The sequence below is a fragment of the Sebastes umbrosus genome, chromosome 3 (assembly GCF_015220745.1).
Source record: "Sebastes umbrosus isolate fSebUmb1 chromosome 3, fSebUmb1.pri, whole genome shotgun sequence".
Lineage (NCBI taxonomy): Eukaryota > Metazoa > Chordata > Actinopteri > Perciformes > Sebastidae > Sebastes > Sebastes umbrosus.
The window spans coordinates 27601797-27625544 of NC_051271.1; the positions used below are offsets into that span (position 1 = coordinate 27601797).

A 23748-nucleotide genomic window follows, 5' to 3' on the forward strand; every position below is an offset into this window, starting at 1 on the left:
GGTAATTACTGTTTTTTTTTACAGTTTATTTATATTAAAGGGACTATTTGTAACTTTCAGAAATGCTTCTTAACAGCGACACCTGTGGCCGTGAAATCAACGAAAGTCAGCGTCGTGCTCGCGCTTGCTCGCTCTCAATATACCTGAACGAGCATCACTTAAAACAGTGAGGCGACACACGTCAGCTAAAACCACAATATCACTCTATATTTCAGCTGCTTGGCAGTAATGTTAGCTGACCAGACGAAGGTCTCTCCATGAACATGATTTAGATCTGATCCTAGTGTTGGCTTTTCCCGCCTAAGTGCAGGCTGAGGCAGCGGGGCTCTCCAGCGTGTATCCCTGCTCTCTCCGGCTGCGGGCGGAGAGAGCAAAGGAGACACCGGCACCCGGTCGGTAACGAGAAGACAACGTAAATCTCTGTAGAGCTCCGTCACTTCACAAGACACGGAAAACCTCTGTTGGTCTGGAGGAGCTGCAGCAGTTATTTCTGCACAAACGTCCCCTGTACATTCACTAGATATTCTCAGAGCTAAACTAACTCTTCTGCAGTGTGGAGTGAGCGCGCGTTCACGTCTAGAGGTGGAGCGAGCTGAGCTGTCTGAGTGAAGGCGAGCAGGCAGAGGAGGAGGGTACAGCGGCTACACGCGAACGCGCATATGCGAGCGCGCATGTGTGCCGACCCGCTACATTTATGCGCGTACAAAGTTACAAATAGTCCCTTTAATTAACGGACAGTATTTTTCCATTTTTTAACAGACATTTTCTGGCGCCCCTGCTGCTGGAAAATTTCCGTTGTTTTACACTCAGTGGCTTTTAAGTGTGTGGCTTTTAAAAGCCCATCGGAGGTGCGCTATGCTCTTTGTTCGCAGACTAGATCTCATCAACCCGCAGTTTTTTAAACACAAAGAAACACCAATGCGCAGTCCAAACAGTGAGTGAGCCAGAGGGAGTTATAGAGTGTTGTGTTTTTTAAGCGTTCTGGTGAATCAGACTGAGCCGGGCAGTCAGCAGATGGGTGGATGACGGCTCCATTCCGCATCAGGCGGCAGTGATGGATGTCTGACCTCCAGGCTACAACACTTATGGAAAGCCATTTGAGCATTTATTCCATATCCTTGATATCAGACATCAGTGTCCTCCACTAGTTCGGTCTTTGTCAGCACTAGTTGGCCATTTTGTCTTACTTGTTGAACAAAAACTCTTACTAGTCACTGTTTTACAGCAACTATGTGGCACTTTTATCCAACTAGTTCCAACAGAAGCCTTACTAGTGAGACTGCACCACACTAGTAGGACCAAAGTCCCAACTAGTCAGCTTTTTGACGCACTACTGGACCTCTGGACCCAACTAGTAACGCTGACAGTCTTACTAGTGAGGGCCAAAATTCTCACTAGTTAACTAGTTAAAGCCTTACTAGTTAACTAATGAGCATTTTGGCCCCCACTAGTTAACTAGGGTCAAGGAAATTGTAGGTCACTAGTTAACTAGTGAGGTGAATATGACCGGTACTAGTTAACATGTCAAAGCTTTTGCAGCTTACTAGTTAACTAATAAGACTGTCGGCATTACTAGCTGGGTCCACTAGTGCGTCAAAAAGCTGACTAGTTGGGCTTTGGTCCTACTAGTGTGATGCACAGTCTCACTAGTAAGGCTTCTGTTGGAACTGGTTGGATAAAAGTGCCATTAGTTGCTGAAAAACAGTGACTAGTAAGAGTTTTTTTTCAACTAGTAAGACAAAATGTCCAACTAGTGCTGACAAAGACCGAACTAGTGGAGGACACTGACGTTTGATATCAAGGATATGGAATAAATGCTCAAACGGCTTTCCATATCATCTGCAATCCACTCTCTCCCAACACTCAAATAAACATTCATCCAGGAAGAGCGCGCACACACACACACACACGCACACACACAAGTTCAGTAGAATTTTACAAGTAAAACTTTATTGGAATGATACTCATGTTGCAAAATATTACACTTCGTGTTTTTTATGTCACTGTTCCCGTGACTTCAGACGCTTCCCTTTGCAGTGTGTGTGTGTGTGTGTGTGTGTGTGTGTGTGTGTGTGTGGCGGGGGTTAACATGGTTTACATTGGGGTCTCATTTCCCTAAAAAGTGCGACAGTATGTACCAGCATTGTGCCTGCATCGAGAGGAAGTTGTATCACTGCAAAAAACATCGAGGAGACAGGGAATAATATTGTATTATAACTTCAAACATTTTGTCCATGATGATATAGTCAACATTAAACTTGACATGGAGGAAATACAGCGAATGTGAAGTCTCAACAAGTGGTTTACAACAATGTCATAATAATAATAATAATAATAATCATAATAATAAAAGGTTGTTAAATTAGTCCATAATAACCAATAAGTCAGCTGATAACTACAAGTATCCACCTTGCAGCTCTTGCCACCATCTATCTACCGATATGATTTTGACTTCAGATTGATATCAATGAAATGTTTTTCAGCCTCTCTCAATGAGAAAGAAGAACATGAAAAATATGGGGTGTATAGAGGAGGGGATGGACCTTTTGGTCATGCATGTGACTCATTTTTTTATTTATTTATAGAAAACCAATCAGTCAAAAGACTTTTTACTGGAAATCATTGAGGCTTTAAAGAGGGCAACTGCCCACGGCCCCGGACCCCCCAAAAGCCCCAGTTTCACTGTGGCAGTTGGTTTGTGGTAATTTGATTCACATTAACTTTGTGCACAATATCAACTGGCACTATTAAGGGACTTGAGATGGACCCTGCTTCTTTAGCTCATCTTGGGGTTCCGTGTTAGGGGGTCCTGGACCCCACTGATTTTTACATGCTGAAGTCGGACTACTCCACAGCCTGTGAAAAGTTGTCAGATGGTGTCAACGCTCCCAAGTCGACATCTTTCCCATCTCTACTCTCCATCCCATATGACGTGAACACAACATAATAGTTGGAATATCTAGGCCTGTGCTGCAAGTCTCTTACACGTTTCATGGAGGTTCAATACTGAATCATTGGCCCTTTAAAGCAGCAGTTGAGGAATACCAAGCACCGCCCGCCAGCCGGAGCACAGCCAATAAGAACGCTCTCTATCTCTAAAATGACCTGTGATTGGTCAAAGTCTCCCGTAACGGGCTAGATTTTTTAAAGCCTGAAAACAGAGCCATGAGGAGGTGCAGAAGTCTAGTTTTCTCTCAGAGCACATGAATTACAATACGCTGAAAGGTTGTTGTGGAATCTTTGCCCATGATGCCAAAAATATTCGGCCTACTGCAGCTTTAATACCTTCATTCATTCTGATAATGCTGTGCTTACATGGTGCATATTCCTAAATTAATTTGTGTTGAAATCAAATTACCACACAGTAAACCTGGGGCCATGTGATATTCCAGCATAGTGATACTGTACATAATGTACAGACTGTGGGAGGAATGGAGGGTTAATATGGGCCCGGGCCCCCTAGTTGGTTAATCCAGCCATGGACATGTGGCGACATAGACCTAAAAATCTGAAACAGATCATTTAGCCCACCTTGAATATTCCTTGATGGTAGGTTCCATATGACTATAAATGTGTAATTGTTTGTGTAATACAGTGTATCATTTGATATACACACACAAAAGTACACATTACAAAAGGCTTGTCCCCATATATATGAACTGTTTTGGACAGGAGGGACTCGTGTGAATCGAAAATATCCAGATTTTAAAGCGATCGGAGAAAAACCGCAGCGCCTTTTTGAACCAAAACAGAATATCTTGATTATGGTGGCACATTGAAATACAGCTATGAAGAAGGCATTTGAATGTTTGAAACATACACTAGTGTCACTTTGTTTTATTTTTATAAATTCTGAATGACCAAATCCTACAATGACCACCATTTGGGGCATTGCTTAAGTACTTTGCCATCACAGCTCAGGAGGCGTTGAACACCTGAAGTGCTACGTGTCAAACAGGCAGCTTGTACACTGAGATCCTTTTTGTCTCTTCTCAGTACTGGCTCTATTCAACTCCAGGTGCTCCTAGCTCGTTCAGTGGAGTACCAGTCATCTTTACACCATCATGAAAAACTAAATTAAACAAAACTGTGCATGTAAACACAGAGATGGAAATAGAGTTGTCACGTGTAAGACTGTCACATGGAGTGTGGCCCAACTTTGCAAGTGATAAGAGGAGAGAGCTGGGGGCTGGGGAGATGAACATAAACACAGGTTTCAAAAAGACCACAAAGCACACTATCCAGATCGCCTTCAATGACTGGTCAAAGTGCTCCGGTGACCACCGGTTAGAAGCAGTTTGAGGTAGTCTGCCTCAGATGGTCTCTTTTATTTGGAGGTGGCAAGGGCCAAATGTTTTTTTTCAAAATGCCGCATCAACTTGACAAGTAAGTGTGCTCTGAGCAGAGACAGCGAGTGCTTTTAAGACTTGAGTTGTCGAGTTAGCGAAACCAAATCTTCTGGAAGAAAAAATTGTGGAAAGCGCTAACCGAAAGTCTTAATATTCCCTTATGTTCCTCTTAGTGCTAACCAGAACTCTAAATTCCCAAATCTATATCATAAGCAAGTGTCTCACACATCTTCTTTACCTGCTAATCCTAATGCTTTATGTTGATAAAATGTCTTATTAAGTGATATGTTCAAACCTGAGATACCAGTATGTTATGGTGTTCCTTCACAACACCATTAAAACTGAGATATTTACGTTCCCTTATCCAAATTTCCTTTTTTGTTAGCGTGACATGATATCATTGGAGCCATTAGTATCTAGTAACATTTAAAAATCGAGTGCACAAAGCCTGGCTATGCTAACAATGATAAGAAGTATAGATGGAGTTACACAGTAAACTTAACTGACTTCTCCCTCCTTAAATGTCATCCGTCTCTGACCGAAACTTGTTTGAGCACTTCATCTTTATGTTTTTCTTTTGGCCAATCATGCCAGTGGCTCGACGTATGCTGTCTACGATATGAAACGGTATAGGTTTAAATATCTAAAGGAAAAATGACTGGAAAACTCAAAAGTTATTTAAGTGCATATGAGTGTGATTCATTTAAATGTTCACTTTAACGCTCCTCTTGCTCACCAGAGAAAGAGTAAGTTAGCGGGTTTAAATTTAAGAAACCTTTGTGCAGACTGAGACTTCAACTTGTACGACTCAATGGGCTTCATGTAATGACCAACGGGCCGCAGGAGATTAGAACAGACTGATTACTCTGTGATGTGGCCCAAAAGTGACTAAATGATGAATGAAACAATAAAAGAGCAGGGAAGATCTTGGGTGAGAATGTGTAGAGGCAACTCTAAATAAGTGGGGTTCCCAACACCCGTGAATCTGAAGCACACCTTCATTATAAAGGGATCCATAAATAAGACAGAATAATAAATAAAATACAACAGAAACGCAACAGAAAAGGCAACACTGCTGGTTATCAGTCTCCTTGCTCTTTTTTCCCTTCTCTATCCCATTTTTTTCCTCTTTTTGTAGCTGGTGCTTGTGATTGGACAGGAGACAGTACTCTCTCCTTACGTCTCCCACTTGACCAGCCTACCTTTGACTCTCCCTACTTCCTTCTTTCTTCCTCTCTCGCTCTCTAAATCTAGAACTCCGCAAACTCCTTGGCACATTTCTCCGTGAAGGAGACGCGGATCTCCTCCTCCTCGTAGTCGTCAAAGTTGCTGGTGTCGCCTGGTCCTTTGAACTTGGGGACGAAGGGAGCTTCCACCTGAGGACAATTTAAAAGCACCAGTTGAGAAGTGAACTTCACAGAAGGAGGGTCAACGCATCTATACGGTATACACTCACAAACAGACATACCTTTTTCTGGTAGATGGCAATCCAGTCAGTGGTTGCAAACCATTTGTGTCCCTTGATGTCGTTGACCCCGTTCTTGAGGTTCCCGTAACGTTTTGTTAGATCCACCTGAGGATAATACCGACACATTTTCCTCACTTTTACACTATAATAGATTCCGAACACACAGCAAAGTAAAGCCAGCCTTAACATCAGAATGACTGAGATATTTGCTTTCACCTGTAACAGGTTCCTCAGGAGGTCCTTCAGGTCTGAACTGAAGTGAGATGGAAAACGCACCTGAGACAGAAGACAAGAAGAAGAATGAAGCAGCGGTAGAGTTCTGTGATGCAGATTCTGAATCCCTCACCATTTAAATACATCTGTAATAGAAAGAGTAAGAAACTAACGCTTCACCTCCCTCAACTAGGCAGTTCCCAGGTGTGTGTGTGTGTGTGTGAAATGACAAATGGCCAATAACAAATATGTATTTTTATACTCCTGCTGTTTGCTATAACACAAGAATAATTGAACTTAAATTCACTTCATGAAATGTATTGCAGTTGTGTTTGAAATGGCTAGTAATGGGTGTTCCCTGGTAAAATCCTCTGGCCTTTATTGAAGCAGGATCCATATGGCTGAGAGGAAGGCTCTCTTTTCATGCCCTGCTGACACTCAGTCAGTTAAACACATTCACACAAGCCTGCCCAGGGGAACCTCAGTGGTTTAAATGAGGGAGAGGGCGTGCAGCTCATTCACTTTTCCCGAAGAAGTGATGCATTTTTACAATTTTGACATCAGCAACGATAGTTTGTCTATAGTAAATACAAAAAAGACCTATATTTTGTATGACTAGCGATTTCCAACATGGCTGAACAGAAACTCAAACTTCACCAACAGAAGATTCTAACGCCAAATTCACACCTGAGCAGCGGCAAAGTGCAGCCTGCGGCATGCTGCCATGCAATGTCTATGAAAAGCTGCTCAGCGAGCTGTGGCCGTTTCATTCTGCGGCGAAGTGCGGCCAAACTAAAAGTTTAGAAAAGTTTAACTTTAGCAGCGAAGTGCAGCCAGAGAATACCCGCAGCCAATCAGTGAACAGATCCTGTGACATGTTGACTTATGTTATAAAGAATTTTTTTCCAGCCTGAAACACATGAATGCGCCTCGGCCGCAGAAAGATTTTATTATTGAGGCGAGATGCACTTCGCCGCTGCCTGGTGTGAATTCAGCATAAGGAGGTAGACATCATAGCATTGACACTGATTGTAAAATGATCTATGGAAAGTAAAAAAAAACAAAAACAGCAATCACTGCTTCTCACCAAAGGTAAATACAATAATTTGTTGATTACAGCCTAAAAACAGAACTTTGTTTCTAAAGCTTGTAAACCTCATATAGGGAAGATTACATGCATTATACAAACTGAGACAAAACGGAAAACTGCCTAGAGAAGCAAATGAGGGCTGGGGGCACTGTGCAAAATGCACTTTTTGTGTGTGTGTGTGTGTGTGTGCGTGTGTGTGTGTCACATTTGTGCATCTGTGTTAACCCCTATGTGTGCACCCTTGACATGCAACATAATAATTACAAAGTGTCTCTGTAAATAAACGCATATTATCAGGACAGAAAAGAGATGCACCTGGCAGACTGCACCTGTATTCAGGTGGTGAACTGACCTTTTATCAAAACTGAAATAAAGTCAAAGTGAAAATAACTGAATGTTTTTGTCTTTGTCAGCATTAAATGAAAAAAGTCAAAGCCGTCAGCAGAATAAAGAAGACAGAAGACAGTATTTTCTAAATCAGAGGTGTCAATCATATTATAAAGAGTACCTGCTTTAAAAATATACAGAGGCATGCTTGACCCAAAATTGAAAAAAACACAAATATTTTATTTTCCAAAAGTGAGCTATACTATAAATATATGTTACAAACACATACTGACTGTAGCACAGAGTGGTAATCAGAGTCAGACTCACCTTCCCTGATACGATCTTTTCATAGATCTGAATGGGCTGGTCAGCAAAGAAAGGCGGGTACCCTGCTGCCATCTCATAGACGAGTACGCCAAGTGCCCACCAGTCTACTGCCTTGTTATACCCCTGGTGGATATAACAAGGAAGGAGGAAAAGTGGAGATAAAAAGAGATCATTATAGAAAATTTATCAAGATAACATTTAAAATGTTATTTTTTTAATATTATTAAACTTTGTTCATCCTATACTCATAAACTGTACATCTTATTTATTTTAACGTAGTCTGTGCATCCCATCTAGAGGGAAGAGATATGATTGTTATATTCAGCAGGTTGCTGACAGTAAGTAATTAGTCAAAATATGTTTGTGATATTATGCTGAAGATGAGAACCATTCAAGGGCATCTTACAGAGAACAAATAGCTGTCTATCAATAAAGATGTCATGATGATTGTTGTCACGTTTTGCATTTAAATAACAGGGCTGTACCCATTGTCTTTTTTTTTTTAATGTTTACATTCAAAGCTTTATTCAAAAACCTCAATAGAAGTAAGCTTCTATTGAGGTTTCGTCATATTTTATGACGTCATCACCCTAAGAAAAAAGATTTTTTGTTTATATAAATGTAATTTATGGTGCTGTTAGATTGTTGCTAGAGCGCCCCGTTACTGATACAGGTGCGTGCCTCCCTTTGTGTGCGGCAAGCGGGAGAGCAAACAGTTTTTGACCGCAGTGAAAAGTTTTTGAAAGGCTAAACACCAACAAAAATCGATTGAAGCAGAATATTTCATTAGATAAACCCATACTGTGAATTTTGGAAATGATTACATCGGAAGTCAGAAGCAATCCTATACAGCCACCACTTGAACCTACAAATAGTATAATTATAATAATATTATTACAGCCTACAACTGTGCAGAAATACTGTTTAAACAGAGTGAATAGACATGCAGAAGAAGCTGGGCAGCACTCGAATGTTGATTTAGAATTCGAATGTCAACGTTATGAATGATCTTCAAACTATTCTGTACAGCCCTATTAAATAGGGTTTTTAGAGTTATGCTAGTTTCACTGTTTGCATCTCGTTTTGAGGAACATCTGAGTTGTGTGTGCTCTATAGAGGCTCCTTAAACCCAAATGCCCAGTTTGGTTTGAAAAATCCAAGTGACCAACATCAACATTCTTAGATTCATATCCTCTGGCTGGTAGGACCGTAAATACCATTTTAAGATTTTAATTAATATATCTGAAATAGCAGCAACGATGTGTTACAATTCTGTCAACTCAAATGAACAACTATCCTGTAAGAAAAGTGTTGCAATATGTTTTAACCTTGTGTAACAAGTTGGTCATATTGTTTGTTCAAATGCATTGCAAATCACATTTTGAAAGGAAACACAGTTGAAAGTTCACAAGATAAAATGGAGAATAATGGTGGCTCACCTTGCTGAGAATAATCTCTGGGGCCAGATATTCTGGGGTGCCACACAGTGTCCAGGTCCGGCCCTTTACACGTTTGGCAAAGCCAAAATCTGTCACCTGAGAGAGGAAAAGAAAGAGCAATGACAAATAATGAGAAAGAGAGTAGGAGGACGAACAAAATAAGCAGACATACTCTCAGAGTGCCCGGCTGAGTTTTAGCGCATGAAAGGAAGAAGGAAGACAGATGACAGACAGAGGCAAAGAGAGGGAGAAAAGCAAGGGGTTGTGTCTAGATGGTAACCCAGAAATTGTGAAAATTTGCAAAAACTCGCGCGAGATTTGCTGCCCTTACAATCCTATCCTAACCTTAACCATTCAAGGTCAATGCCTAACCTTAACCATTTAGAAACGACCTAAAGCAAGGATCTTGGAGCAGCAACGGAATTCTTTCACCAGCTGTTATTTTTACTATTCACCACTAGAGAGCAGCAGAATATATGCTACAAGACAGCCTCCCTTTGCCAGCACACAACTCAGCGAACAGATAATTGCAAAATACACACTCTGCCATCATAGTTGCGCTTGATAGTTTCTTGACATTTCCATGTCTGTGTTAGGTTTAGTCCTTGCATCCCTGTAACTCTATAATGACTGTTAAAATATCCAATTCTAATGACAGCCTAAATTACAAAGAAATAACATCCAGGTTTCACTTTTTTAGCAAATCCCCCTCTGTGATTTTACACAGAACTTTTAAGTGTCACTCCTGTTACTGTATGTGACTGATACAGTTCTACAGAGATACTCCTGTGGCAGCATATTATAACAATGGTTACAATATCTCATAATCTCACATAACACTTCGCTGAGTTACACATTACATTTGGTAAGTACGATCTGACTCAGGTGGGGTGGTGCCACTCAGATCGAGCTAGCAGCAAATGCTAAAGTTAGCATGCCTCACATTTAAAGGGACTGTATGTAAGTTTTAACACATATTAACGTTGTTTAATTGCCGTGTGAACAGGTTGTAACCTAACCTCTATCAGCCTATAAACTGCTTTTAATGTGAAGAATGTGGGCCGTTTTTTCTCGCAAATTCCAACGGATGTGGCGTCATACTCTCTTCAGCTCCTCTAAAGAGCTAACAGTGTGCAACTAACCGCTAACGCCAACAAATTGCTCTTCTTTCAATGAAGAAATACTCTCCAGTTCTGATAGAACTGATGCTATCGCAGCATCTACGCCAACATCTTTAGGAGCTGCCATTGTTGTTTAGAACGAACAGTCGCTACGCCCGTAGCTGCCAGTAGCTCCTCACAGGACGCTGATCGGTCCGGTTACTGGCTTGTCGGACACAAATGCATTACTCGAAGGCTGACAAGATGGATTTTCGGGTGATTTGTGATACCATGGTTCTCACGTGATCTTATGATATTGCAAGTTTCCAGCTCCAGCACCTCTCAAATACTGCACCAATGTTCACTCAGGTTTCGGACAAAATAAACCATGGGTACAGTGCACAGCCGGGCATTCAAGAGGGGTTTGGCTGTAGGCTGAAAATCTGAGGGATGAGGAGAATTCCTAGCAAATACACAGAGCTGGGGCTGTCTGCATGTTTAACAAACCTGAAATCTCAACAACGATTGGAACATCATAAGAGTGGCAGACATTGTTCAATTTATACTCATACGATGGTTCGTATGATATCTTTCGGGGAAAGTTATTCCTCCTTTTTTCATTAGTTTTCCTACAAATGTCCGTTGCTGGACATTTGACAAGTGTCAATTCCCGCTTGTTACATGCATACAGTCTTTTGAAAATAAACTTCCAACTTCACAGTAAACAACTTCCTTAGGTTTAGGCAAGAAATCTACCTAGTTAGGTTTAGGAAAAGATTGTGGTTTGGCTTAAAATAACTCCGGAAGTGGCGTTACTTAATTATGTAAATAACTAAGATTTGTGACAGATAAATCAACGTTGACTTCTGATATCACTCGGGACATGAACGCCGGTCTCCTGGGCGAAAGTCTGGTGTTTTTTGACCCACCCATCCAACCCGACCTCCTTGCTTCATACACGGTGTTCGCCACTATTTATATTTCCTGGTTTTTCACGATTACGTTTATTACACACAAATTAATTTTGTGGGATATACACAAATTACAGTGCATTACTTTTCGTAGGTATAACTACGAACGGTGTATGAGAGCAACCTGCATTGTTTAGCATCACTTGTGAACTCCCACTGATGTATAATGATTAATTTAGGCCTTATGTGTGCTTTTGCAGATAAAATCATATGAATAATACATGCAGGAGTTAATATATAACCAGCAACCTTTTGAGTAAGTCATTTATGATCAGCTTTTGTATATCACAGCATCAGGTGTTATTTACCTGTATGTAGCCCTGTTGGTCTATGAGCAGGTTTTCAGGTTTCAGGTCTCTGTAGATCAGGTCCAAAGCGTGAAGATACTCAAAGGTTAGAACGATCTGAGCAGCGTAGAACCGAGCGTGAGGCTCACTGCACACACAAACACACGGAGATGGACAGAGAGAGAGAGCAGTTTATCGGAGTGTAGAGTACATAACAGAACAGAGGGAAAATATAGCTAAATAAAACAGAGTAGAGCTAAAACAGACCTGAGGAGAACAGAGCTGTATAGATTAGAATGAAATAGACTACAAGACAAAAAAACTGAGAGTTGAATTGAGAGTACAAAGCTCCATAATTTACCTCTACATGTGCCTATAAAATGCTGCTGGCTGTAAGCTTCATGTAAACTCCATTGCATACAGACACTAACCTAAATCTGCCAATTCTCCGTAGATGGGAGAACATCTCTCCACCTGGTACATACTCCATCACCATGTAGAGGTTAGTGTTGTCCTGGGGAAGGGAAGACAGAGGGCTTGTTAGTGACACTCACTCACATACATTCAAATATTCACGCACGCACGCACACACACACACACACAGGATGGGCAACCGGACGACATGGACATTTTGTGGGTCAATATAAATGAATCCACTGACTTTTTGTTTCAGTTATTACCATAAAAAGTCCCAATGAAAAAGTGTATTTCCAAAACCTGGTTTTCAAATCACAAGTTCTTCAGCCCCTTTAACAAAAATAAATAGCACCTGCTTTATATTATCAAGGAGGATTTCATTCTTGACCCGCTTCTCGGTTGACACGTGCAAATGCAACTTACTGTCGAATAACTCCAACTAAGCTGAGTTAATATGTGTTTGTTGTTGACTCTTCCATCAGCGTGCAGGGCGAGACACGTGGACAGGAAAACTCTGTTAATAGGTTTATTTGACGCATCAAGGATATACAATCCCAGGGCATCCGGGGTGCATCTAACACGGCTTAACCTGAATAAGGCTTAAATTGGAGTACGGCCATCAGCTGGGTTAGTCTGTAAAAGTAGAGTACAACCAGCCACAGACAAAGCTGGGGTGTGAAAATGTTGAAAAAGTTAACGCAATAATAACGCATTAACGCAAATTAATTTCAACGCCACTAATTTCTTTAACGCATTAATGCAACTTGCGATTTTTAGGTTGTAGCGGGCTCAGTTTAAAAGCTAGAGTGAAGATACTGTCATCATATGAAACTAGAAAACCCACAGTCCCACGAGTCTCCCCTTTACAGACATGCCCACTTTATGATAATCACATGCAGTTTGGGGCAAGTCATAGTCAAGTCAGCACACTGACACACGGACAGCTGTTGTTGCCTGTTGGGCTGCAGTTTGACATGTTATGATTTGAGCATATTTTTTATACTAAATGCAGTACCTGTGAGGGTTTCTGGACAATATTTGTCATTGTTTTGCGTTGTTAATTGATTTCCATCAATAAATATATACATAAATTTGCAATAAACAACCATATTTGCCCACTCCCATGTTGATAAGAGTATTAAATACTTGAAAAATCTCCCTTTAAAGGTACATTTTGTACAGATAAAAAATGTGCCAATTTATATGCAATTAATTGTGATTCAATATTTTAATCGACTGACCGCCCTAATAGGTTTATACGTAGTTCATATTCTGATCACAGGGGTCACTATAAATACTTGGAAGTGGTCTTTAAACAGAAGAGATCATATTTTCGATAAATTCATACAATGTTTATTCAGCTTGAGGAAATAGAGTGTTCAAATGACATTGTATGCCTGTTATATGCAGTCAATAGAACTAGTAAATACTGGAATCAGGTGAGAATGTTAATAAACTGTTTTGTAAGTATGACAAAATCCTGATCTAGAAATAAATTCACTCACATTTTGATATTATTTTCTCAGTTTTGGAAGTTCTTCAATTGAAACAACACAAATTAGTAAAGACAAAATATGTGACACCACGCAAAGTAGCAACGGCTTAAAACTTCACATGCAGTGTTTTGGCCCTTAGTTGGAAAAGTTAGTAATTTACCATATTACCTAAAAGTAAACACAAATATATACACATACATACAAATACACAAATAGAGTCTTCAGGGTGAGACTCTTTCCTATAAAGCGTTACAGAGAATGTGATAGAAGTTAATGACCAAGACGAGAACAAATCTCCTCAAATCTACTGTTATTTACAGAGCTATTGTATATGGTGTTTTAAGGTTTGAAATATGTATATCTCACTGCATGGAATTTGCTGGCATCATTTTTATATAAGGTAATGTGAGTACAGTGATTTTTGTATGAGATGTTTGAATGTATATATAATGCATATGATCGGTTGTGATTTCTGTGTCGGACACCAGGAAGACTAGCTGGCATCACGGCGTCAGCTAATGGGGATCCTAATATACTAATAACTTATAACTGTAAGGGTCGGGTTATGTTTGAAAAGAAGTAGCTCGTATGAAGTGTCATCCGACCACAACAGAAGGAGCCGAATCATGAGCCAGAAGTTGTAGAACACGTTTTGCTGAATGACAGCCAAGCAGTATGTGTTTCTGCACACTCATGATAGCCAGATGCTTAATTGTTCAGTTGCCATAAAACAACTGAGTGTGCTTGGGTTAAACATTTTTTTTTTTAATGGACCATCTTCACAAAAATGTAGACAAATAGTATCTTAAAAGCTGGTATGAGGGATGGAGAGAAGAGCTGATGAGCGGATGGAAGGAGAATCTATCCAGTCACTCATCGTCAACACACAACCACACATAAAAAAACACTCCGCACCTTGAACGAGTACTCTAACCGCACCAGAAAAGGAAAGCTGACAGCCTGAAGAATCCTCTTCTCATTCAGAGTGTGCTCTATTTGCTTGAGCTTCACCACCTGAATGGCAAAAAAGAGAGAGGGAGAAGAAGAGTTTATGTTGTGTAATATAATAGACCATACATATATAATATAAATCACAATAATAAACTATTGTTTTATCAGAGCAGCACAATCTTAGCTCGCTTTAACACATGCATCAACATTCAACGGCCCCTGGTCCGACACTTCTGGACAGAGAAATAACACTGTGGGACACTGTTCTAAGCTATGTCAGAAATAAGGGGACGACTGAGTGCCATCATACATATAGGACAGACTACAGATGAGACAGTACATCTTAAGGCACTACTTATTCAAAACACTGCTGCATTAAAGGTAACTTCATATTCCAGATGTAAGTCCAACATATACAGACAGATACAACATTTCCAAAAAGTGTAAAGGTCTTATTCTTGTGAAACTGGGAAAAAAGTACAAGCACACACAAGCTGAAACTCTGGAAATAAGTCAACATAGGTGTTGCAAACACATTCGTTCCACTTTTGGTAATCAGACACACAAACATACAGTAATTATGGTGCAAAGTGGCACAAGCTGGAGAACGGGCCTGAATAGGATGAATATATTATGAGCAGGAGGAATATACTATAAGCAGGTGTCAAATCACATCAGTTGCTTTTATCCAGCAGGGTCACGGCCTCTCCTTTCATGCATTTGGTCAGGTAGTTTGCCAGGTTGCCAGCCATACTCTATATACGCAGATAACATTCACAATTCATTGACCAGTCCTCCTAACCTGCATGACTTTGGACTGCATCAATGTGATGAAGAACCTGGATTTTTCAGGTATTAAATTCTCCAAGCCAAAAACAGACATTCCCATCTGTGTATTTTAATCTATAAAAATATTTATTTATAAATATGATGTCATAAGAGGGGATTGGAGCGAGCGGAAACGCTGGCACAATGTAATTCTAAATGGGTACAGAAATGACTCAACTTGATGTGATCTGCATAAAGACAAACTCAGCTCTGCCACTCCAGCCGATGTCTGCTTCAGCACAAGCGGGTTCAAAGAGGTTCAAAGGGGGGAAAAAAAGGCTTGCACCTGTATTTGAGTCTCTGCCATCTTTGCACCAGCATATAAAGAGGGCTTATTTCAATATCCATGAATGTTTCAAACCTCGTGAGCACAATTTTCACATCAATGACATTTCCATATTTTCTATGACCATCCTGCAAGTGTCCTTAAATGACATGTCACATTTAAACACCCTCCATCCCACTTTGACCCTCCTCTGACCCAGACTGACCTTCTGCTTGTTGAGGATCTTCATGGCATAATGCTGTCCCGTTTCTTTGTGCTTCACCAGCATCACACGGCCAAATGAGCCCGTGCCCAGGGTTTTCAACCTCTCAAACTGCTCCAGGCCAGCAGTGTTCTGAACAGACAAAATAAAAAGGGTTAGTTGATTTTTTTGTGAAAATGGGATGGTGACGGTTGTGGGGAAGGGAACTTTTATTTTCTAATGTTTCCTATGCTCACATTTACCATCTATTTTAGATTATGTATGTTTTTGTACAGGCAAGCAATGCCTGAGTGTACAGTATGTGTATGGTATATGTGCATACTATATACATAGAGTATATAATGTATATCAAGCATGGTATATATGGTTTATGATACTCGGTAAGTATTAGGGCTGTCAATCGAATAAAATATTTAATCACGATTAATCGCAAATTAATCTCACATTTTTTTATCTGTTCAAAATGTACCTTATAGGGAGATTTGTCAAGTATTTAATACTATTATCAACATGGTAGTGGGCAAATATGATTGCTTTATGTAAATGTATGTATATATTTATTATTGGAAATCAATTAACAAAACAAAACAATAACAAATATTGTCTAGAAACCCTCACAGGTACCGCATTTAGCATAAAAAATATGCTCAAATCATAACATGGCCAACTCACGCCCAACAGGCAACAACAGCTGTCAGTGTGTCAGTGTGCTGACTTGACTATGACTTGCCCCAAACTGCATGTGATTATCATAAAGTGGGCATGTCTGTAAAGGGGAGACTCGTGGCTACCCAAAAAAAACATTTTTATTCACATATCTCAAGGTCAGAGGTCAAGGGGACCCCTTTGGAAATGGCCATGACAGTTTTTCCTCGAAAAAATTGAGCGTAAGTTTGGAGCGTTATTTACTCTCCTTCTCGACAAGCTAGTAGTAACATGGTTGGTACCAATGGATTCCTTAGGTTTAATAGTTTTGTATGATGCTAATATCTTCACTTTAGCTTTAAAACCAAAAACCGAAAAACAAAACCTCCAAAAAATTGATTGCGTTGATGCGTTAAAGAAATTAGTGGCGTTAAAACAAATTTGCGTTAACGCGTTATCGCGTCAACTTTGACAGCTGTAATTAGTATGCAATACATATATGTACATACTGGATATATTGTACATGCATTGCACAGAAAATTAATATAGATCCCAGTTATATTTAATAATATGATGTAAGCCAGTAAAATCTATCCTGATAGATCTACACAAATTTTGTATTAGAAAAGCTGTCACACTGTCACATGTCAAGTGTGTTATTTTTCATAACTCACAGGGTCAGAGAGAAAGGTAGATATACCCTCCAATATAAAGAACATTGATAAAGGTCTTATGTGTATTTAATATTATTATCTGTGTCTGTAAAATATGTCTAAATAATTCGTTGCATAGCAGCAAACAGAACATCCAACTTTTTTTTATCAGATTTCTAGGGCTGGATGATACAGTTGGAATCAGTACCACAATGTTGACAAGAAGAATATGTTTTCTAAAATGTCTATACATAAAAAGGTATATACAAAATTATATGTTGATCAATGCAATATTTCCATTACATTTGATGCAAAAAAAACATTAAAATAACTTGAACAAGAATTTGAGAAAAGATATGACAATATAATTATAATACAATATAATTTTAATCTAAAATCAATAAATGATAAAACTGAATCATCACTCTACATATTTTATGAGCCACTTGTTCATTTAACCATCCAAATATATATAGAAGTTTACATTTATCTACAGTGGTAGCTGCCAGAACAGAAAAAAAACATACCAATTTGGGAGTGCACAATGAATATGGAAAACAAGTAAATTGCAAGAGGAGTTGTAGAGAACACACCACAAATAAGTTTGACATAATTGGTCACACAGACTTAGAATGATAAACTCATACATACATGTTTGTATGCACGCAAACGTATGCAGAAAAATATACGTCACATTCCTGTTGTGTTAGATGAATGTCCCACATACATCCAAACACTAACCTGTGCAGGGTTCTCCCACTTCTTTAGAAAGTCCTCTTTGGCTTTAGCAAGGAATTCCTTGACTGTGGAAGACAAAATCACAAGAATATCTATATTTGTAAAGAGTGAAATAAACCAGAAATTAAATAGTAGGATACTTCCTGTGTTTTCTGAAATCAATTGCATTGCATCAATTGAGCCGGTGTATTTTAAAAATTATATCCCAGTTAAAAGTACATAGAAAGAGGAGAGATTGAGAATGAGACAAGACATGCAAACAGGTGCTAAGCTGGTTTGGAACACAGGTTGACATGCACCTTGGCTCACTAGGATGAACTCTGTTATATTGTTTGAGATTAAACTTTGTTGTGTCAAATCCATCTTATAATCAACTACTCATAACTAATACAGATGCCCCAAACAAGCAGATGTGGATCCTATCAAAGGTTTTAAGGACATGCTGTTCAGTTAGTCAATATTTAAGTCTACTAGAGACTTCTGAAGGCAGGAGAATGAGCCTCAATATCACCAACTGTGCTGATTCTTTACATACTGAACCCAGAATAATATTAAAGGGGCACTCCACTGATTTTACACACAACTTGTGCGTTGTTACCACGGAGTGTATATATGAAGTGAACATAGTCACCGTGACGTCACCCACTGGTTTGGGGACTATGGTTTTGAAGCCTTCAGATCAACACCGCAGATTTGGCCGTCACCCTCTTGGTTTTTTGCAACCAGAACTGACACCAGAGGGTGGAGCTAATTGTGCCTTCAAATGGGGTTGTGTTTACCATGTTCACGAGAAGAGTCCATATGAACGCCCCCCTCTTGTGGTATTCAAGACCTCGTAAGTGGAAAGTTTCTGAAAGCTCAGAGTTTACAAGTTGTGACGCGTTTGTTGACGTTGTCAGAATATGGCGGAGGCTATGGAGCTAAATTTTTCGGAGCATAATAAGGTAATACTGTATATTGAAATTTTAGTCGTATATTGTTTTTCTCGGTAATTTTACAATAGGTCTGAGGAAAATGTCGATATTCCAAACAGCCTCATCTTTCCTAAGATGAAAACACGGACAACGCCGTGGTAGCAACCTGTCAATCACAAGGTAGCAACGCCCTAAAGCATACCCTGCTGTATCATCTGTTTAACTCTAAATTGGACCATAATTTACTAAATGAACATCATGCTGTATTGAAGAAGACTTGAAACTAGCGATTGAAACCATAAACTCTTGTTTTCAATGTTTACTGAGGTAATAAATCAAGTGAGAAGTAGGCTCATTTTCTCATAGACTTCTATACAATCAGACTTATTTTTGCAACCAGAGGAGTCGCCCCCTGCTGGCTGTTAGAAAGAATGCAAGTTTAAGGCACTCCAGCATTGGCTTCAATTTGCAGAACCGGAGGTTGCTGCCTGGTTACTTGTCATGGAGAGTGCTACTAAGCTGCGTAAAGCAGTTGTAGTTCTGGTGGGAGCTTTCGAAAGTATTTGAAAATAACCTTGATGATGTCATCAGGGTTTATGACAGGTTGGGCTTGAGACTTCAAATTTTGATAGAGTATGTTTGGAAGATCATGGCATTTAACAGGCAGTTAGGGTCTAATGAAAGACGCTTTTGAGTTGCATTATGGGAATTGCAGAATCCACCATTTTCTAACCTTCACTCATACCAGGGACTAAATATCTCTGTCTCTGCTGCTTCAAAATCTGCCTCTTGTGAGTCCCTCAACTTTATAGAAGTGCACTACTAAATCGCTGGAGCACAACTATCAGGAGAGAGGAAATCAAAATAATTGAAGCAAACGTGGAAAAAAAACTAAACAAATCAACTTAGTTCACGTTCAGGACAGGAATAATGCACAGGCTAATGGTGAGGCTTGGCATTAAATATTAAATTTCCTCCAACAGGTCAAGGGTTATAATAACCTGCCAGTTGAGAAAATATGGTAGAGTTAAGTGAACTAGTAACACTACTCACTCTTGAGCAAGGCACCAAAGCCTTACCTACACAGGCAAACCTGTTTACTGACCAAGAGTAGGCTACATGACATGTTTGTACCTGGAAGGTTCTAGGTGTGAATGTGTGATACAGTACATACACCCAGAGCTTCTTAAACCATATTTCATAAACAACTCTTTTCATCATCCCTGTCACCTTTTTAAGTGGAAAAGTATATCTGGTGGATAGGAAACTGCTTCAATAGCAATGCATGGTTGCAGCACTCACACACACATAGTACCCAGCACAGCCAGACTGACTTGAGTATGAGATACACACACATTTAGTATGCCTCACTGATGCTAGAAATAATAATAAAAAAAAATTGTCTGTACTATATGTCATGGTAAAAACAAAAGCTTTAGTAAATAACTACTCCAATATATACACCAGTCCAGTGCCCACGGACATCTCGTCTTTCTGCATAACAGTAACTTTACATTGGACTTACAGTACAGCAGACACACTGAGACCAGCTCAGCCAAAACCTGCAGACTTTTCAGGGTTCATGTAGATTAGATTCAGCTCACCCACACACACAGTTTAAGCTGCATCTCTTTCCAAAGGAGTGGAGCAACAGGCCTATAGAGTGTTTGGGGAAATATCTGACACATAGTGTGTTATATTCCAAGATGCTTGCAGTTTACAATGCTGCTGGCCGTTTTACAGCTCATACAGATATATACACCTCTAGCCTACACCCTGCTTCACCCTACCTTATAGCATCCACTATCATTTTTAAAAGTCAAAAAAGTGAACAGTGGGTCTCATTTTAAGAGTCCCTTCTACATGTACATACAATGCTCCTGAATTTAAATGTATGATATTTTTAGGTTCTTGGGAGCTTGCATCTCTTTCCAAAGGACTGGAGCAACAGGCCTATAGAGTGTTTGGGGAAATATCTGACACATAGTGTGTTATATTCCAAGATGCTTGCAGTTTACAATGCTGTACAGCTCATACAGCTATACACCTCTAGCCTACACCCTGCTTCATCCTACCTTACAGCATCAACTATCATTTTTAAAAGTCCAAAAGTGAAAAGTGCATTTGAAGACAGTGTCCCTTCTACATGTAGACATACAATGCTCCTGAATTTAAATACTATTTTAGGTTCTTGGGAGCTTGCTTGCATTGGCCTAAGCTATAATTCGTTTTGCAGCAAGGACTTGGTCATGGAGTGGATCTTAATGAATGGAAAGGCAAGAATAGGCCTCTAATGAACAGTGTATATGTCTTGTTATGTAAAAGCTAACACAGACAGCCTGCTTTTATATCACATCGTCTCTGATCATCATGTACATGAGGCAGCAGCAACCACCGAGCCAGGTGCTGCTCAGGAGTGTGATATGTGTGTGTACTGGTGATGGTGATGGTATTATACACACCGCTTTCCATCTCGCTGCCCTTCCTGGCCGTGGGCGCGTTGCCCATGATGACAACCCGTCAGCGGGTGATCCGTGGCGGTGTGGCCGCCTCCTACAGCCCTTTATCAAGCCGGTATAGCTCGATTAGGAGAGGTTATCAACGGGTATTTATCCTTAAATCCAGCTGTAACAGCTAGTTAACTCCCGAGGTCTTGATCTTTAATAGCTGCTGCTGATGACGGCAGGAGACGGTCATCAACCACCGGGTTATCGAGTTTAGATCCACGGTGGAGCTATCGCGGTGCGGTGGTGTGTCGGTCGCTTTGGGGCTCTTCACTGCTGGACCGCCAGGCCGACAGTTGGCCCTGACAACGGAGGATCCAGTCTTCTCCTGTCCCCCCTCCGAGCGAGGCCCCCCCCCAGGCTCCCCACCTCTCCCCCACAGCCACCCCCCCAAAAAACACTGCGGGGATGCAATATTCTCAATCAAAAAGCCCTGCCACTTCTCCGTTACCGAACCCAGCTGTTAATAATGGATCCTCTTCTAGCGGGAGTTGGATCAACACCAGATCAACATCGGCCCCTCTGGTAGCCTCGGAGACGAGAGCGAGATGACGGAACTACAGCCGAGCGAAAAGTCCCGCCCACTCGTCAGAACGCGGTGGTTTGATTGACAGCTTAAAGCTAGGCTACTGATTGGCCCACAGCTCTTACAGCGCTGTCCTAACGAAGCGCTGTGATTGGCTACAGCTCTTACAGCGCTGTGATTGGCTACAGCTCTTACAGCGCTGTCTCCACGGAGCGCTGTGATTGGCCCACAGCTCTTTTACAGCGATGTGATTGGCTACAGCTCGTACAGCGCTGTCCTAACGGAGCGCTGTGATTGGCCCACAGCTCTTTTACAGCGCTGTCCTAACGAAGCGCTGTGATTGGCCCACAGCTCTTTTACAGCGCTGTGATTGGCCACACAGCTCTTACACAGCGCTGTGATTGGCCACACAGCTCTTACAGCGCTGTCCAACGGAACGCTGTGATTGGCCCACAGCTCTTTTACAGCGCTGTCCTAACGGAGCGCTGTGATTGGCTACAGCTCTTACAGCGCTGTCCTAACGGAGCGCTGTGATTGGCCCACAGCTCTTTTACAGCGCTGTGATTGGCCCCCATCGCAATTCCATCAACAAACGGGCAGCCTAACCGCCCGCCCTTTCAAATAGCTAAAGCGACGGTGACGGGTGAACGTCAGCGGTTATTTTTCTCTCCACGACGACGTTACGCGTAGCCACTTTCTCTCCGGTTTGCTCTCCTCTCCTCCATTGGCTTGGCGCGGCTGAACCGTGGGAATCTCGGTGAATGCGAGGATATCTATTGGCTGTGAGCAGCTGGTTGACAGGAATGCCCCCCCCCCCAACCGCCGCCGCCAAGCGACTGATACACGTTTGGCTGAGTGACGTCAACCGCGAGCTATTTATAGAAATGTTGGTCAGAATTTAAAGCACACACGCGCGGCGCGGTCTGGCTGGCAGGACTTCTAAACAGATCACAGACACATGCATGGAGGGAAGAGTTGATCTGCTGGGAAATAATGAATCACAGGGAAAATAAAAAGACAATCTTTTTGAGTGTTGAATGAAAAACATGCAGATCCTCATACTGTCTGTGTACCAACGACCTTTACATCACTTACACACCAAAAAAATGACAATAACCTGATATTTTCAGATGGAATTTCATTCATTCATTCATTCATTTCATTCTATTCTAACTGCAATATCATTTTCCACTTGTGCAATTTTGTTAATAGTCTGTTTATTGCCAATACTGTATATACTGCTCCTATTTTTATACTTCCTTCTATTTAAATGGTTCATATTTTGTTAAACTTTGTTTAGCTCTTTTTTTTTTACTGTTAGCTGATGCTTCTTGTTTTTTGCACTATCCCCTTTGCTGCTGTACACTGCAAATTTTCCCACTGCGGGATTAATAAAGGAATATCTTATCTTATCTTAACAGCATCTCTGTCATCCTCACCCCACACCTAGGTGTATACCTGCAGGGCGTGTGTAGCAGATGCCCAAGGGCCCTCTTATTCAGGATCCTGAAAAAATCTCGCATAGATTTGCATCTGAATATCTAATTTCAATAATAATTTTGAGTTGTGTTGGTAAAAATCTGAATAAGAATAAACACCCAAGGTATAAATGGTAGATCCCTACAGCTACTGCAGGGTCTGACACCATCATATTAGAGCTCTAGTCACATACTTTATTATGTTAAAGCCGCAGTGGGCAGAAACGGAGCAAATATGATAAAAAAAAAAAAAAGTATATATTTTTTTTAAACAGGTAATCTGAAAAAAAAAATAATGTGCCTCTGTGTCCTCCGGTGCTCCTAATGGCATCTGGAAGATTTCACAGACCGGAGGAAAACAACCAATCAGAGCCGAGCTGGAGCCTTGCCGTCTCTGAGCAGCTGTCAATCACTCGCAAACTCCGATCAAACAGTCAAACTAGGCAGTGCTGATTAAATATTAATCAATATTCTGTTACTGTAATGCCTATTTCTCAGCTCAAATGTTTTCAGAAACATCTTGTATAGTGTACTGTTCT

The 23748-nt window shown here is 40.7% G+C and overlaps 1 protein-coding gene across 1 annotated transcript; it reads right to left on the reverse strand.

Moving 5' to 3' along the window:
• Positions 1-5329: 5329 nt before the first annotated feature.
• prkacab (protein kinase, cAMP-dependent, catalytic, alpha, genome duplicate b) lies at positions 5330-22074 on the reverse strand. Its single transcript, XM_037761293.1, has 11 exons — positions 21164-22074; positions 17791-17852; positions 15755-15883; positions 14400-14498; positions 12003-12085; positions 11593-11719; positions 9214-9309; positions 7775-7897; positions 6034-6093; positions 5818-5922; positions 5330-5725 (listed from the first exon to the last, which is right to left on the reverse strand). The coding sequence occupies exons 1-11, from the start codon at positions 21207-21209 to the stop codon at positions 5600-5602; spliced, it is 1056 nt and encodes a 351-aa protein (XP_037617221.1). The 5' UTR covers positions 21210-22074; the 3' UTR covers positions 5330-5599.
• Positions 22075-23748: the final 1674 nt, after the last annotated feature.